The sequence below is a fragment of the Monopterus albus genome, unplaced genomic scaffold, assembly GCF_001952655.1.
Source record: "Monopterus albus unplaced genomic scaffold, M_albus_1.0 scaffold170.1, whole genome shotgun sequence".
Classification (NCBI taxonomy): Eukaryota; Metazoa; Chordata; class Actinopteri; order Synbranchiformes; family Synbranchidae; genus Monopterus; species Monopterus albus.
This window is the reverse complement of record NW_018128050.1, coordinates 378424-391411: the sequence shown is the minus strand read 5'-3', so window position 1 is coordinate 391411 and position 12988 is coordinate 378424. Positions and strand designations below refer to the sequence as shown.

At 43.5% G+C, this 12988-nt stretch overlaps 2 protein-coding genes across 3 annotated transcripts in view; both read left to right on the top strand.

Annotated features, from left to right (window-relative positions):
- Positions 1 to 3369, top strand: part of nox5 (NADPH oxidase, EF-hand calcium binding domain 5) — a 13514-nt gene extending 10145 nt beyond the window's left edge. For both annotated transcript variants that reach the window (XM_020615830.1, XM_020615829.1), the window contains exons 15-18: positions 1054 to 1138; positions 1226 to 1325; positions 1432 to 1598; positions 2767 to 3369. In XM_020615830.1, coding sequence (XP_020471486.1) covers positions 1054 to 1138; positions 1226 to 1325; positions 1432 to 1598; positions 2767 to 2898 — 484 coding nt within the window. In that variant the 3' untranslated portion in view covers positions 2899 to 3369. The remainder of the gene's footprint in view (positions 1 to 1053; positions 1139 to 1225; positions 1326 to 1431; positions 1599 to 2766) is intronic.
- Positions 3370 to 5212: 1843 nt separating this feature from the next.
- Positions 5213 to 12988, top strand: part of ambra1b (autophagy/beclin-1 regulator 1b) — a 19966-nt gene continuing 12190 nt past the window's right edge. Inside the window, 9 exon segments of the mRNA XM_020615740.1 lie at positions 5213 to 5536; positions 7107 to 7312; positions 8037 to 8095; positions 8630 to 8813; positions 9977 to 10149; positions 10648 to 10714; positions 11023 to 12003; positions 12005 to 12498; positions 12784 to 12864. Coding sequence (XP_020471396.1) covers positions 7181 to 7312; positions 8037 to 8095; positions 8630 to 8813; positions 9977 to 10149; positions 10648 to 10714; positions 11023 to 12003; positions 12005 to 12498; positions 12784 to 12864 — 2171 coding nt within the window. The 5' untranslated portion in view covers positions 5213 to 5536; positions 7107 to 7180.

The window sequence follows — 12988 nt, the reverse complement described above, 5'->3', positions numbered from 1 at the left end:
TAGCGGGGGGCTGCTTGGGGGGGGGAGGTGGGGGGGGGGGGTGTTGTTTGTCAAACCTGCAGTAGAACACATTCGGGCCGTCTGCTAGTTGACGGCCCTCCACAGCGGGGAGGATGGTTTCCTATAGCCGGTGATGCTTTTCAGGCTCCCCCACACAGACGAGGGGTCGTTGGCTGAAACCTGAGCTTTCAGCTTTTCAGAGTAGCTCCTCTTTGCTGCTCTGATCTCCCTTGTCAGTGTGTTCCTGGCCTGGCTGTACAGAGTTCTGTCCCCACACCTGTAAGCCTCCTCTTTGGCACAACGAAGCTGCTTGAGTCTTGCTGTAAACCAGGGCTTGTTGTTGCGCGGGGGATGGAGCGACAGGCATCTTTTATTGTTGTGTAGCAGTGGTCCAGTGTGATTTTGTCTCTGTTGGGACAGGTAACATGCTGTCTGTATTTGGGCAGTTTGTGGGTGAGATTTGTTCTGTTAAAGTCCCCTAGAACAATGAGTGGAGAGTCGGGATGTTCTAGCTCCATGATAGTTATTAGTTTGGCCAGGAGCTGTAGTGCACTGGTGTCGGCGTTCGGTTTTAAATAGACAGCAACCAGGATGAAGCTTGAAAATTCTTGGGGAGAATAGAAAGGTTTGCAATTGATAAAAAGAGTCTTTAGGTCTGTGTTACATGTCCTCTGTAGCACTGTGACATCTGTGCACCAACCTTCATTTATGTAGAGACAGATTCCACCTCCTCTCATCTTCCCGGATAGCTCCATTACACGATCCGCTCTGTACACCTGGAATCATAATGATTAGCTTGGTCAACCACACACAGCTATTGCATACAGTACGTACATATACATACTGATGCGTTCAGACAGCTCCTGTCTCCCAGCATACATGAAAGGAAGCTGTAGGAGGCCTTTGGGAAACAGGAGTCTTGGTTGACCTCAGGTGAGATCATTGTGCTTTTGCTTTAAAGAAGCAAAAAACTGAATGACTTATTCAGTAAATACATTCATACAGTATGTAACCCAGCAGCACCCAGCTTTATACTGTGTTTCTTGGATGTAGGTACCGCATGAGGAAGCAGAACTGTCCCAACTGTAACTACTCCTGGTGTGAAAACATTAAAGACAGCGACATGAAGCTGCGCAAAGTAAGAAAATACTTTACAAAGTTAGTTCTCAGTGACATTTGAGTGCACATTTAATGTTGTAATTTAATGAAATGTGATGTCCTTCAGGTGGACTTCATCTGGATCAACAGAGACCAGAAGTCCTTTGAATGGTTTGTCAGTTTATTGACTAAGCTGGAGATGGACCAGGCTGATGAGGAGCCAGAAGGTGAGACGCAGAGACGCATGCACTGCAGACAAGAGAGGGGAACCAGGACAGAGGGTATATACAGTACAGTCTGTCTTAGGTCTGACATGAGTCTGATGTTTGTCAGGCCGGTTCCTGGAGATGCACATGTACATGACATCAGCTCTCAGTAAGAATGACATGAAGGCCATTGGCCTGCAGATGGCGCTGGACCTCCTGGCAAAGAAGGAGAAGAGAGACTCCATCACCGGCCTGAGAACCAGAACCCAGCCTGGACGGCCTGAGTGGGGAAAGGTCAGGGCAGGCACCACTAGTTTCTCTTTTATTTCTATTTAACATGAAATGTATTGAATTGTACACTCAGGGGTCAGTTTATTAAGAACACAGATTTTTTTTAATTGTCAATTCACTGTATGTGCAGGACCTACAAAGAAATCAAAATACTCTTTCTCTCTCACCTAATGTTGAATGCCCATACCATTTAAGAAACTAAAATAGAATAAAAGTAGAATAAACACAGAATAAACAGAATATGAAAACTGAATTCAAGTAATAAGGATAAACTAGATGGTACAACCTAATAGGCTATGAATGTGCAAACAGTGACAGCAGTGCAAATAACAAGAAGATAGTCAGGTGGTCAGCATCACCAGGGACGTTGGTGATGGGATGCATAATACCTTATGAAATGTTAGTTCAAACTAAGTGAGTCTGATCCAACAGCGCTGCAGTAAATCCTCCTCCATGAAGGTGATGATGTTCAGTCTGCGTTCAGCCTGTTTCACAGAGGTGCTGGTTCGCCTGTCGTCATGGTGGAGGCTGCAGGTTGTGCTGCTGCTGGACTAGGCTGACATTAGCTACGTGTACCCAGTAAACAACTGAGCATATTATTATTGAACAGGGGTGTGTGTACCAATATACTGTACAAAGAGTTGTAAGATGAACCTCAGTGATTATCCACCTCACTGTGTGTTTCCTGGTGCAGATGTTTTAAAAATACCTTAAATCCTTTAGTCAATCAATCTTTATTGTCATTGCTTACGCAACAAAAAGATGTGGCAACTCCTGTGACAGTGCAAAATATAATTGGATAGATTCACTAATTACCAGCTCCCACCCACCTGTCAGGTGTACTTTGGGTAACAGGCACCAGGCTTTGACAAGAATACAGTATGTGTAATAAAAAGATGACTTTTTGTTTCACCTATGAGGTATTTGTTCATCTTATGTTAAACTGTTCACCATGAGTCTGGTAACCTGAGTCTGTGCAGAACTCATTTAATGATCATTTACACTTATTACAGAGTTAATAATTATTAATCATTGCATTAAAATTAATAAGGTTGATCCACCAGTTATCTGACATCCTTTGGCTGATATGTTTTCCTGTGAATAGCTCACACATACACAGGCAGGAAGCGTTTATTACAGGTATAGTAATACAGCGTGTGTTGTGTGTCAGGTGTTTCAGAAAGTGTCTGAGGAGAAGAAAGGGAAGGTCCATGTATTTTACTGTGGCGCTCCAGCTCTGGCTAAAGTCATCAAAGCTGAGTGTGAACACTTTGGCTTCAAATTCTACAAGGAAAACTTCTGAGGCTGTTTCTTGTTGCTCAACACACAACCCCTGCCATGCTTTCCTGTGTGCACACACATGTCCCTCTTTGTTTGTGATGACACATTTTAGTTCAATGCCATCACTGTGAGGACATTTCTCTATTGTGAGCACGATGTGTGGTCTTACTCTCTTTATAGGGCTGTCTGTCGGGTAGGGTTGAGGTTAGAATCAGGTTAGGTGTTAGGTATTTAGTTCACATGACTGTTTCCCCTTCTTTTTGTATTTTGTGTTTTATGTGTTTTAACTTGTGATTTTTTTAAATGTGAAACTGTTTGTGCTGCCATCTTGACCAGACCTCAGAATCAGAATCAGCTTTATAGGCCAGGGGTGTCGGACACACGAGGAATTTGACTCTGGTACAGCGGTTCTCAATGTGAATGTACAATGTTATTCCATAAGGCAACGAGTAAACAAGATAAGGCTGAGAGAACAAGAAAAGAAAAACAATGTGCAGACAAGAAAAAGGAATGTGCATTAAGAAAATAAAAAGTACTTATAAATATAGAAATGTATATACACATAGTTCAGATGCAGTTTTCTGGATAGATATATTCAAAGGTATATTTACAGGTTTTGTATTGAGGGTTGTCATCCTGTTATACAGTTGTGGGTTAAGTGTTGATCAGAGTGACGGCACGGGGGAAGAAACTGTCCTTGTGCCTGGTTGTCTTGGTGTACAGTGACCTGTAGCGCCATCCAGAGGGGAGGAGTTCAAATTGTCTGTGTCCAGGGTGTGAGGGGTCTGCAGAAATCTTCTCTGCCCTCCTTTTGCCTTCCCTGGAAGAAAAGATTTTGTGTCTCAGTGGGACCTTCCTGGTTAAATAAAGGGATAAATAAAAATAAATGGTTACGTTAGGGAAAGGGTCTAGATGTGTTATGTCAGTCAGTCTCTAAGAAGTCAGCGTGTGTCTGTATATACTTGTGTTACTCATGTTGTAAGGACATAAATTTGTTTACATAGTCACACTGTGAGAAATTGATTTCTTTTTGGGGACAAAAACCAAGTGGCCAGAATGTAAACCATTAAAACTTAAGGAAATAAACTGGTCTCAGGTTAGGGTGAAGTTAGGTTAGGCTGGAGCAAAGGGAGGGTTAGCTTAATATCAAGGTTTGGATAAGGAAATGACTAAGTCATACTGACTGTGCGTGTGTGCATTTTGAATACCTGCCATTGCATTCCACCCTCTTCTGTTTAATCCAGACAGCTCTGTAATGATGTCTGTGTTGTGTTCCTGCCCTGTTTCAGGCTCTCAGATAGGAGGACACCCATTATGTTAGCTGTTCTTTATATATTCATAGTTGTGGTTTTACTGGATAGTCATCATTTATATATTGTACTTGTGTAGGTCTTGTGATCATTCAAATGTCTATACATATTATTCATCTAATAAGATCTTATTTTTCTCTTTTTATTAAAGAAAAATCACCTCTGATTTGATCTCATTATTGAACTGATTATCATAGCTGTCATTCTGTTGTGTTTTTGGAAAGCTGCAGGTGTCTCAGTCACTGTGGTTACTTTTAAGATTTAGATTACTGCAACAAAATGTAATCAACAAATGAAGCTAGCCGGCAGTATATGGAGTAGTTACATTTGCCCCAAACCTAACCCCAGCTTTGACATTACAATGATTATGCACGAATCTATTAATAATTTTAACCTGGTAATCAAATATCTGCAATAGGACATTCTGCATAATGACTTTACTTTTGGTACCTTAAGTATAGTGTTTTACTAATAGTATTTCTACACTGCAGTATTACTACTTTTACTTAACTAGAGGATTGGAATACTTATTCCACTACTGGTAGTAATAGTAGGCTGATACTGTTGTATGGGGGAATGGTTGAATGTTTTATTCTAACATAAATAACTAATCAATTTCATATTTACAGTTGTGTGCAAAGATACTAGTATATTGATGTTCCTTTTAAATGTTTTGAGAAAGTTAACGTTTTGTTTTATTATTAGCTAATGATTACTAGATATTATATTAGTGCATGCCTTTTAAATTGTTCGAAGAAGTTTGTTCTTGTTAATAATAAAGCCAGTTTTTATTTCGTCACTGAAACAAAAAAATTGACCCAGATTGATCGTCTATTTACAAGCTGTCTAGTCGATGTACGAGCTTTCGCTGGTGCAAATATAACCCCAGACGGATTCAACTATTTGAGTATCTCAAAACAATTACAAGATTTCTATAAGTACTAAGAATATATACAAACATTTTTATGTCGCTACTGATTTACATGTTTGAAATGCTCGTTTTAAGGAGTCCGTTCGATTAGTTGTAACCGGTGCTCTGTTGATAAGCCTTGTGTTGCTGGCTAGTAGCTAGGTACGCAGTAGCAGTTGGCGTCGGGCAGCTAGTAAAACATTGGACCAATGCCTTAGAAACAATTCCCTGTTATGGTACGAATGTTGTCCACTGATTTCAGTGGACCTTATTCATCAGAGTAGCGGCAAAACGCCAATGTTAGCCTTAGGCACCTTATCATTTGCAGCGGCCACATTTTTTCGTTTTTGGCCGAGCTAGCTAAGAAGCTAGCATAGTTCCAGATAGCCTGTTAGCTACGCCTATGATGGCACAGTCGGAGAGCGATAAGATAATGGAAGGTAGGCCATACATTTCGTTTTTTTATTATTTCTTTCTACATTAGTATCGTTGTATTATATATTTATACCGCATATACGCTTGCAAGTTAATGCCATTCTTATTAAAATCCAAACTTAAGTCATTTTCCAGATCGTTGGCTTGTTAGCCTGCTATATACTTAATGTTAGCTGCCTGAGAGCCGGTTAAAGGCGAGCTGACGTTACTAAATTAACTTTTTACGGGGTTAATATTTCTGTTAAATGTCTGTATTCATGTTGGCCTGCGTGCTAACTGTTGAGCTAAAACAGAGCAATAAATGATTTCATTATATTTGGTTGTAGAAATAAACAGGAAGCTGTTTATTCGTAATTGTTTTAACGTTACAATTTAGCAGGACGCTAGTTGTTTATTTTGGTGTGGCTTTCACCAAAAAATGTTCTAGTATGGCCAGATGCGAGCAGTAAGTGTAGTTGCAAAATCCAATTTTAGACTGAGACAGTGAGCTGGACGTCCGCTTGTATTAGCCCTTTCCTGTTTAATATCATAATAAATACATCTTTGGGTTTTGAACGGTTGCTGGGAGCTTACAGCTTAAACAGTAATCCAGTTAATCATAAACAATGATCAGCAGTTTACTTGTTAAAATCCTTGATAGCTGCTCATGTAGAATTTAGATCCACAGTGAATCACAGATTAGTCGATTGACAGTAAGTTAATCAGGTGTTTTGATAAATCATTATTTGAGTAATGAATTATTTGAATAATGTTTCAGCTTCTCAGACCTGAATATTTCTGGTTCATTTAGTCTTTATGACGATGAAGTGAATGTCTTTGTGTGTTACACTGTTGGTTAGACAAAACATATCCGAAGGCAACCTCTTTGACCGTGGGAAGCTGCGATGGACATCTGCTGTTGTTGTTTCCGGACGCTGTTCAGTCTAAAGCAATACTCAATCACAGACTTAACCTTTGTGTATCCCAGTGAAAGCTGACTGAACTCCACTGTCTTCCACATTCATACTGTAGCCAGAACCGCTCCCAGCGTGAGCGGCGCCGAGCTGCTCCTCTGGAGCAGTAGTGTTTGAGGACAGTCTGCTGAAAGATTGGGCTGTATTTATTTGTGCCGTCTCTCCATCTTCCCAGCCAGACTACAGATCAAAAATCCTGCTGTTCAAGCCTCTAACCTCCAGACATCTGCCATTGCAGAGATGGTAACATAACATGATATGGCAGAATCTTAAATCGGTGTGTGATGTACAGTGGGAAACTGTGGTGACCCCAGTAGTGTGCTGTACTGGAGGCTTGTAGTGAATGTTAGAGTTGCTGCAGTCAAGTAGTCAGACAGTTGACAGAAAATTAATTGCAGCTATACTGGTAATCATTTTTCAAGCAAACATGATTAGTCATGACTGATTAATCATTTGATGTAACAACTGAGAACAGTGTAGAATGCTCCTTGGTACCGTCCACTTGTAGCTTGGTTTTCTTCTCTGGCTGGTGTCATTGAGCAACACGACCTGTGCTCATGACACTGTGGCCAATTTCCTCTCATATGTATTCACACTGAGCAGAGGCTCTGCTCTCTCTCAGCCTAGACTCTGTATGGAGACTGACTGGCAGCAACGGGAGGGAGCAGCCAATCAGCCAAGGCCACCACTAGCAGCATGGCATCCCGTCAGAGGAACTCGGTCCGGATCCTGTCCAGCCGGGAGCGAGGTTCCCAGACGTTTGGCTCGCAACGGCTCCTGCAGCTGTTGGTGGAGGAGAAAGTGCGCTGGATGAAATGGCAGAGTCAGGTTAGGCTTTGACTCCTGGTGACATCTGTAGTGTTAGCTCGCATCATTACAGGATGAATTGAAATATGCAGCTTTCCCCACATGAGATAAAGAGATGTAGCCTTAGAAATCATCTGTTACACTTGGATCAGTGCTGCAATAGCATGTTCTACTATGTGGTGGAGTTAAATGTCTGTCCTCAACATGGCCCTTTGATGCCACTAATGACACTGTTGTGGTTTTGCTCCATCATTAATGACCTTAACAGGACATACGTGTACAAATAATCACAGTACAACAAACAAAAGGGGGACATGGATACACAGAAATGCAATATTGAATAAAATTAAGACAAGTGACAGGGGGAGGGAGGGGCTGTAATCAACTATTAGTCCTCTGATGATTTTCTCTGTCTTTTTGTCTGTAAAACATCAGAAAATGGTAAATGGACTGTATTTTATATAGCGCTTTCTCACAGTGTGTTAATGGTGAAAAGTATTTGTTGGACTTTTCCACAGAGGTCATGTTGTGGGGTTTGCACGACAGAGAAAAACATCACATCCTCACATTTCACAAGTTGGAAACAAAATATTGTTGATTGATTCTCCAATTGTCATATTATACACCATGAGAATGGACCTTGTGTTTACACTGCTGCTGCTGATAACATCACCACATGTAAACGTTTAGACCTGGACAGGATGGAACTGACCGAAATCCAAATGTATGTTTGTGCCTGTGACAGAAAGTGGAGCTGCCGGACAGCCCCCGCTCTACCTTCCTGCTGGCATTCAGCCCCGACAGGTGAGGCTTCACTCTGCTTCATGTGGACACATTCAGTCCCAGTGAAATTTTCACCGACTACCTGATGACCTTAAATGTACCCAACTCGAACTACTTCCAGGTTTATATGAATGACTCTGCTGTTTTCCTGGTTTCTCAGCTGAACTGATGTTTTTGTTTTATGTATTTTACACCAGTAACACTTTTATCTTATTTTACTTGATCTAAATTGATTTTTCTCTGGTCTATGCTGCTTATTGTTTTTGTTGTTAATGTGTTTGGTTACCTCCCTGTTTGAAATGTGTTACATTAATGAAGCTGTCTTGTTTTGCCTAAATCCGGTACAGGGAGAATTTCAGTTCTGGCTGTTTGTAGCACCCTGTAGCTGGCAAATGGAACATTTTAAATGATTTGTGGCTTTCCTCAGATTTGCACGCTGTGTGTGTTTACATAGAGCCTTGACTGTCTGGTATTTATCTGCTATAATGACAAAGGACTTGGGGTAATGTTTAGAAGGGTTCTGATAGTACTGCAAACTCTTTTGGCTTGTCATAGGACCCTTATGGCTTCCACACATGTCAACCACAACATCTACATAACAGAGGTGAAGACTGGAAAGTGCCTACATTCCTTAGTGGGCCACCGTAGAACCCCCTGGTGTGTGACCTTTCACCCCACAATACCCGGCCTGGTGGCCTCCGGGTGCCTTGATGGCGAGGTTCGCATCTGGGACCTGCATGTGAGTATCTCCCTCTGAAGTAGTGTAGCAGGTCCAGCCTTCCTCTGATGAGCCAGGTCCACTGGATGTGGCTCTGAACGTCTGGTTGCTGTGGCCTTTTCCACTGCTTTTATGGCCAGCGCGTCTCCCTGAAACTTGGTCTCCACTCTGCTGTGTTTAACCTCTGGGGTCACGTTTGGTTGGCTCAACTCTCTAAAGTCTGAAGCTGACACTTGAATGTATATAAGTGACTGTTTTTTGACAATTAGTATGTAATGACAAAAAATATTTGCTACTGACTTTGTCTTGATACAAACAGTACTTGTAATTAGAGAGAAACAGAGAAAACGGACGGGTGGAAGGATGGAAATCTCTGCTCAGACTCCTCTGCTTCTTTTATGTCCATAGTGTGTTTTTGTGCAGTGGAATTGAAGTAGTAGAAGTAGTTCTCATGGACACATTTTCTGTTTCTCTTGTCAGAAAACCGAACAAGCATGAAGTTTAGTTGTTGCTGAAACATGTTAACTGGATTGAAAAAACCTTAGAAAAAAATCAACTGGACTTAGATTTCTAGATCGAAGATGTTTCAGCTCTCATCCAAGAGGCTTCATCATGTTAACTGGATGTCAGCACTGATTGAAGCCCATAATCAATTCTTTTTGATTGGCTTCTTGCTGATTCATTTCCAGATAAATGCCAATGTTGCATAAAGGGCTTCAGAATTTACTCTGGGAACTTGAACATTCAACAAGTGAGCATCACTGTTGGTAAATATAAAATTGTATGAAGTGCACATTATCATCTAAACTGCAAACACATTTCCTGGTTTTAAAACTTTGGACTGAGGATTTATTTCCTGGAGTCAGTGCAAATCAACTAAAACATGATGCATGTTATTTTAAACCTATGTGTGCAGAGTAGTTGAGCAAGGAAAATAATGATGGCTCAGGTCAGTGTGCAGCATCTTGTGTCAGTCTGGCCCTGTTGTATGCAATCTCCAGATTCGCTAGGAGATCTGGTCAGTCAGCTGGCCATCCTGAACTATGACGTTCTGTAAATATTTATTCACCTCACCGTTAACATGACTGTCCTGACTCAGTGCAGCTCATATAGCAACACTGCTCTGGCTTAAAAAGAGGGTTATAATGTCTACAGTGTTAAAGAGCATGTGTGTTTTTCTGCAGGGTGGTAGCGAGAGCTGGTTTACAGAGAGCAATGTTGCCATTGCTTCCCTGGCCTTCCATCCGACCGCTCAGCTCCTCCTGATTGCCACCAACAATGAGCTCCACTTCTGGGACTGGAGCCGACCGGAGCCCTTCGCCGTGGTCAAGACGGGCAGTGACACGGAGAGAGTCCGGTGGGTTAAACAGAGCCGCTGTGACACATGGTAACTTGTGTAATGGTTAGCTTGTGAGCTTTAGAAAGAAAGACATCTGGCTGCCAGTTGCCCAGAGTCTTCCAGTGGTGTTCCTCCATGTCACTGTGGCGTAAAATGTACAGACCACGCTTCAGAGTGAGAATAACACAGATAAAGATTTTCATGTTTTGTTTACTTGTCACTCTTCAATAATATACAACTCAGAAGTCTTTTACTTTTTGAATGCGACTTTTTTTGAAATCATAGTTTTTTTTATTACAAAGCAAACCTTTGATAATAATGAAACTGCAACACATGCTCATCTTCAGGTGCACTCCTTGTTAATAGCAGCAGCTGAAAAGGAACAGCTGCTGCTTCAGATTCTGTAGACTGAAAGATGTTTATTCATAATGTTCAGAGGTCAAAGTGGAACATTTCAACAGAACCTTGTGATTCTTGTTGTCAGTTATTTGTACAAATGTGTCCATTTCATTTCAGGTTGGTGAGGTTTGACCCCCTCGGTCACAACCTCCTGACAGCGATAGTGAATCTGTCCAATCAGCAGGTGAGATCCCCGACTGGGTTTCTTTTGTTAACCTGGGTTGGTTGAGTTCTTGAGCTTTTTAACTGTAGCCTGACTAATATGTGATTTTTTTTTTTTAAGGACCGTAAGTAATAAAAACAGATTGTGATATATTGGCCAATAAAAATTTAAAAACTTTCACCATAAATATTTTGATATGCATCATATTTAATTTGTTCACATGAGAAATGTGTTACTTTTCTGACATTTCTTCTGATTTATTGGCCAACATACTGATGTATCTGTACTAAGTCGATGTCAGCTGATGGGTGGACTCTGCTCTCTGTCAGAATGAGGAGGACCCTGAGGTTCCTATGGACAGTGTTGAGATGCCTCACTTCCGTCAGCGCTCCTTCCTGCCTTCCCAACCTGTTCGCCGCACACCCATCCTTCACAACTTTCTCCACATCTTGTCATCTCGCTCCCCGGGGGCTCAAGTGGGAGGTGAGCAGCCACGTCCTCTTGGTGAAAATGGAAGCAATGTTGGAGAATCTCCCAGCATGCCTCTGGCCCAGTACCCCAGCTCTGAACGTGGGCCTCCTTTCCCTGGCTGCACACAGCACCTGGGCATGGTTTGCATGTGTAGTCGCTGCTCAGTCAGTCGCAGCCCCTCTCTGACAGCAGATGGTTCCTCGGTGACCCCCTCTAATCCCAGGGTGGTATCTGATGCTACCCAGCCCCCCACAGCTTCCACTTTTTCTTCAGCCCGTACAGAGCCTCGACAGCCCTCAGAACGACCTTCAGCCTTCACCTCAGTCTACTACAGTGCTGGCACTTCTCTGAACCCCAGTGCACCAAGCAGCATTGAGCAGCACTCCACCTCCAGGCCAGGATCTGACTGGACTCGCAACCTGTTAAGTATGAGGGAGAGTGGGGTTGGTCCAGGTATGCTGCCTCCTAGAACCTCATCCTCCTCCTCCATCAGCCTTCTTTCAGTGCTCCGTCAGCAGGATGGTTCCTCTCACTCGCCTGTCTACACCTCTGCCACTGAAGGGCGGGGTTTCCCCCAGCAAGGAGAGCCTGGGGCCCGAGATACTGCCAGTACAAGCAGCGGGCACCACCCATTCTGGGATGGCTCTCGCAGCAACACGGCCTCCTTCCGCAATGTGCTGCAGTGCAACCTGAGCCGCTACTTCATGGAGTTTGACCGCATGCAGGACTTGGAGCCGTCATTAGCAGGCAGCGTGGCAGATGGAAGCCAGGAGCAGAGCCAAGAGTTGCTGAATAATAACATGGACCCAGATAGACCTGGGCCTTCTTCATCTTCATCTTCATCCTCCTCCACCCCTACCACCATCCACTACCAGCATCCTCTCCCCCCTCCTTCTTGTTCGCTGCCGGGCCTGTCACAACCTGCTGACCTTCAACCATGACTCTCAGCGCTGGGAGCGCACCAACCAGGCCTCCTCCACCTCTGCCTCCACTCTGGAGCCCTCCTCTTCTTCCTCCTCCTTCCCTTCTGCTTCTTCCCCTTGGCAGCTTGAAGAGAGTAGGAGGACAATTGAAGTCCAGATTCAGGAGAGGAGGGCGCCTCCAGAACCCAGGGAGCAGCCACCTACCCGTGGAGGAGCAGGAGCAGTGGCCTTCTCTATACCCCCATCCTCCAGCCAGCCTGGGGAGCAGACTATGGGCTTGGTGTACAACCAGGACACAGTGCAGTGGGAGAGGATGTACCGGCAGGCTGCTGCCGGCCGGACGGCAGAGTCACCGGAGGCCTTAAGCCAAGAAATGCCTGTTGACCCCCCAGATGAGGACTCCCTGAGGAGGTATGGTGCCCCCGTGTTGTCACTTTAACTATCAGCTACAAACTCACTGTAATAACCTTGGGCTGAATACAGCTGTTGTCTCTGAAGTCTGAGATCCTAGGGACCACATCTGTGTGATAAGTAGATGTCTGTGCCAGACCTTGGGTTCATCTTAGTTTGGGGGCAGAGTCGACATCTGTGTTTCAGATCTGCCTTTAGCCACAGTTTAAGTGAAATATTATTATTTATTCAAATCATTTTATTCAGTAATGATCTGTAGTCATAACATATGTTTCTTTCAAACAGGCGACTGCTGGAGTCATCTCTGTTGTCTCGCTACGACGTGTCAGGATCAAGAGACCACCCCATTTACCCCGATCCAGCCAGGTACACTGACACGCCCCCGTTTTCCCCCGATCCATCCAGGTACACTGTTGCGCCCCCGTTTTCCCCAATCCAGCCAGGTACACCGACGCGCCCCCGTTTCCCCCGATCCAGCCAGGTACATTAG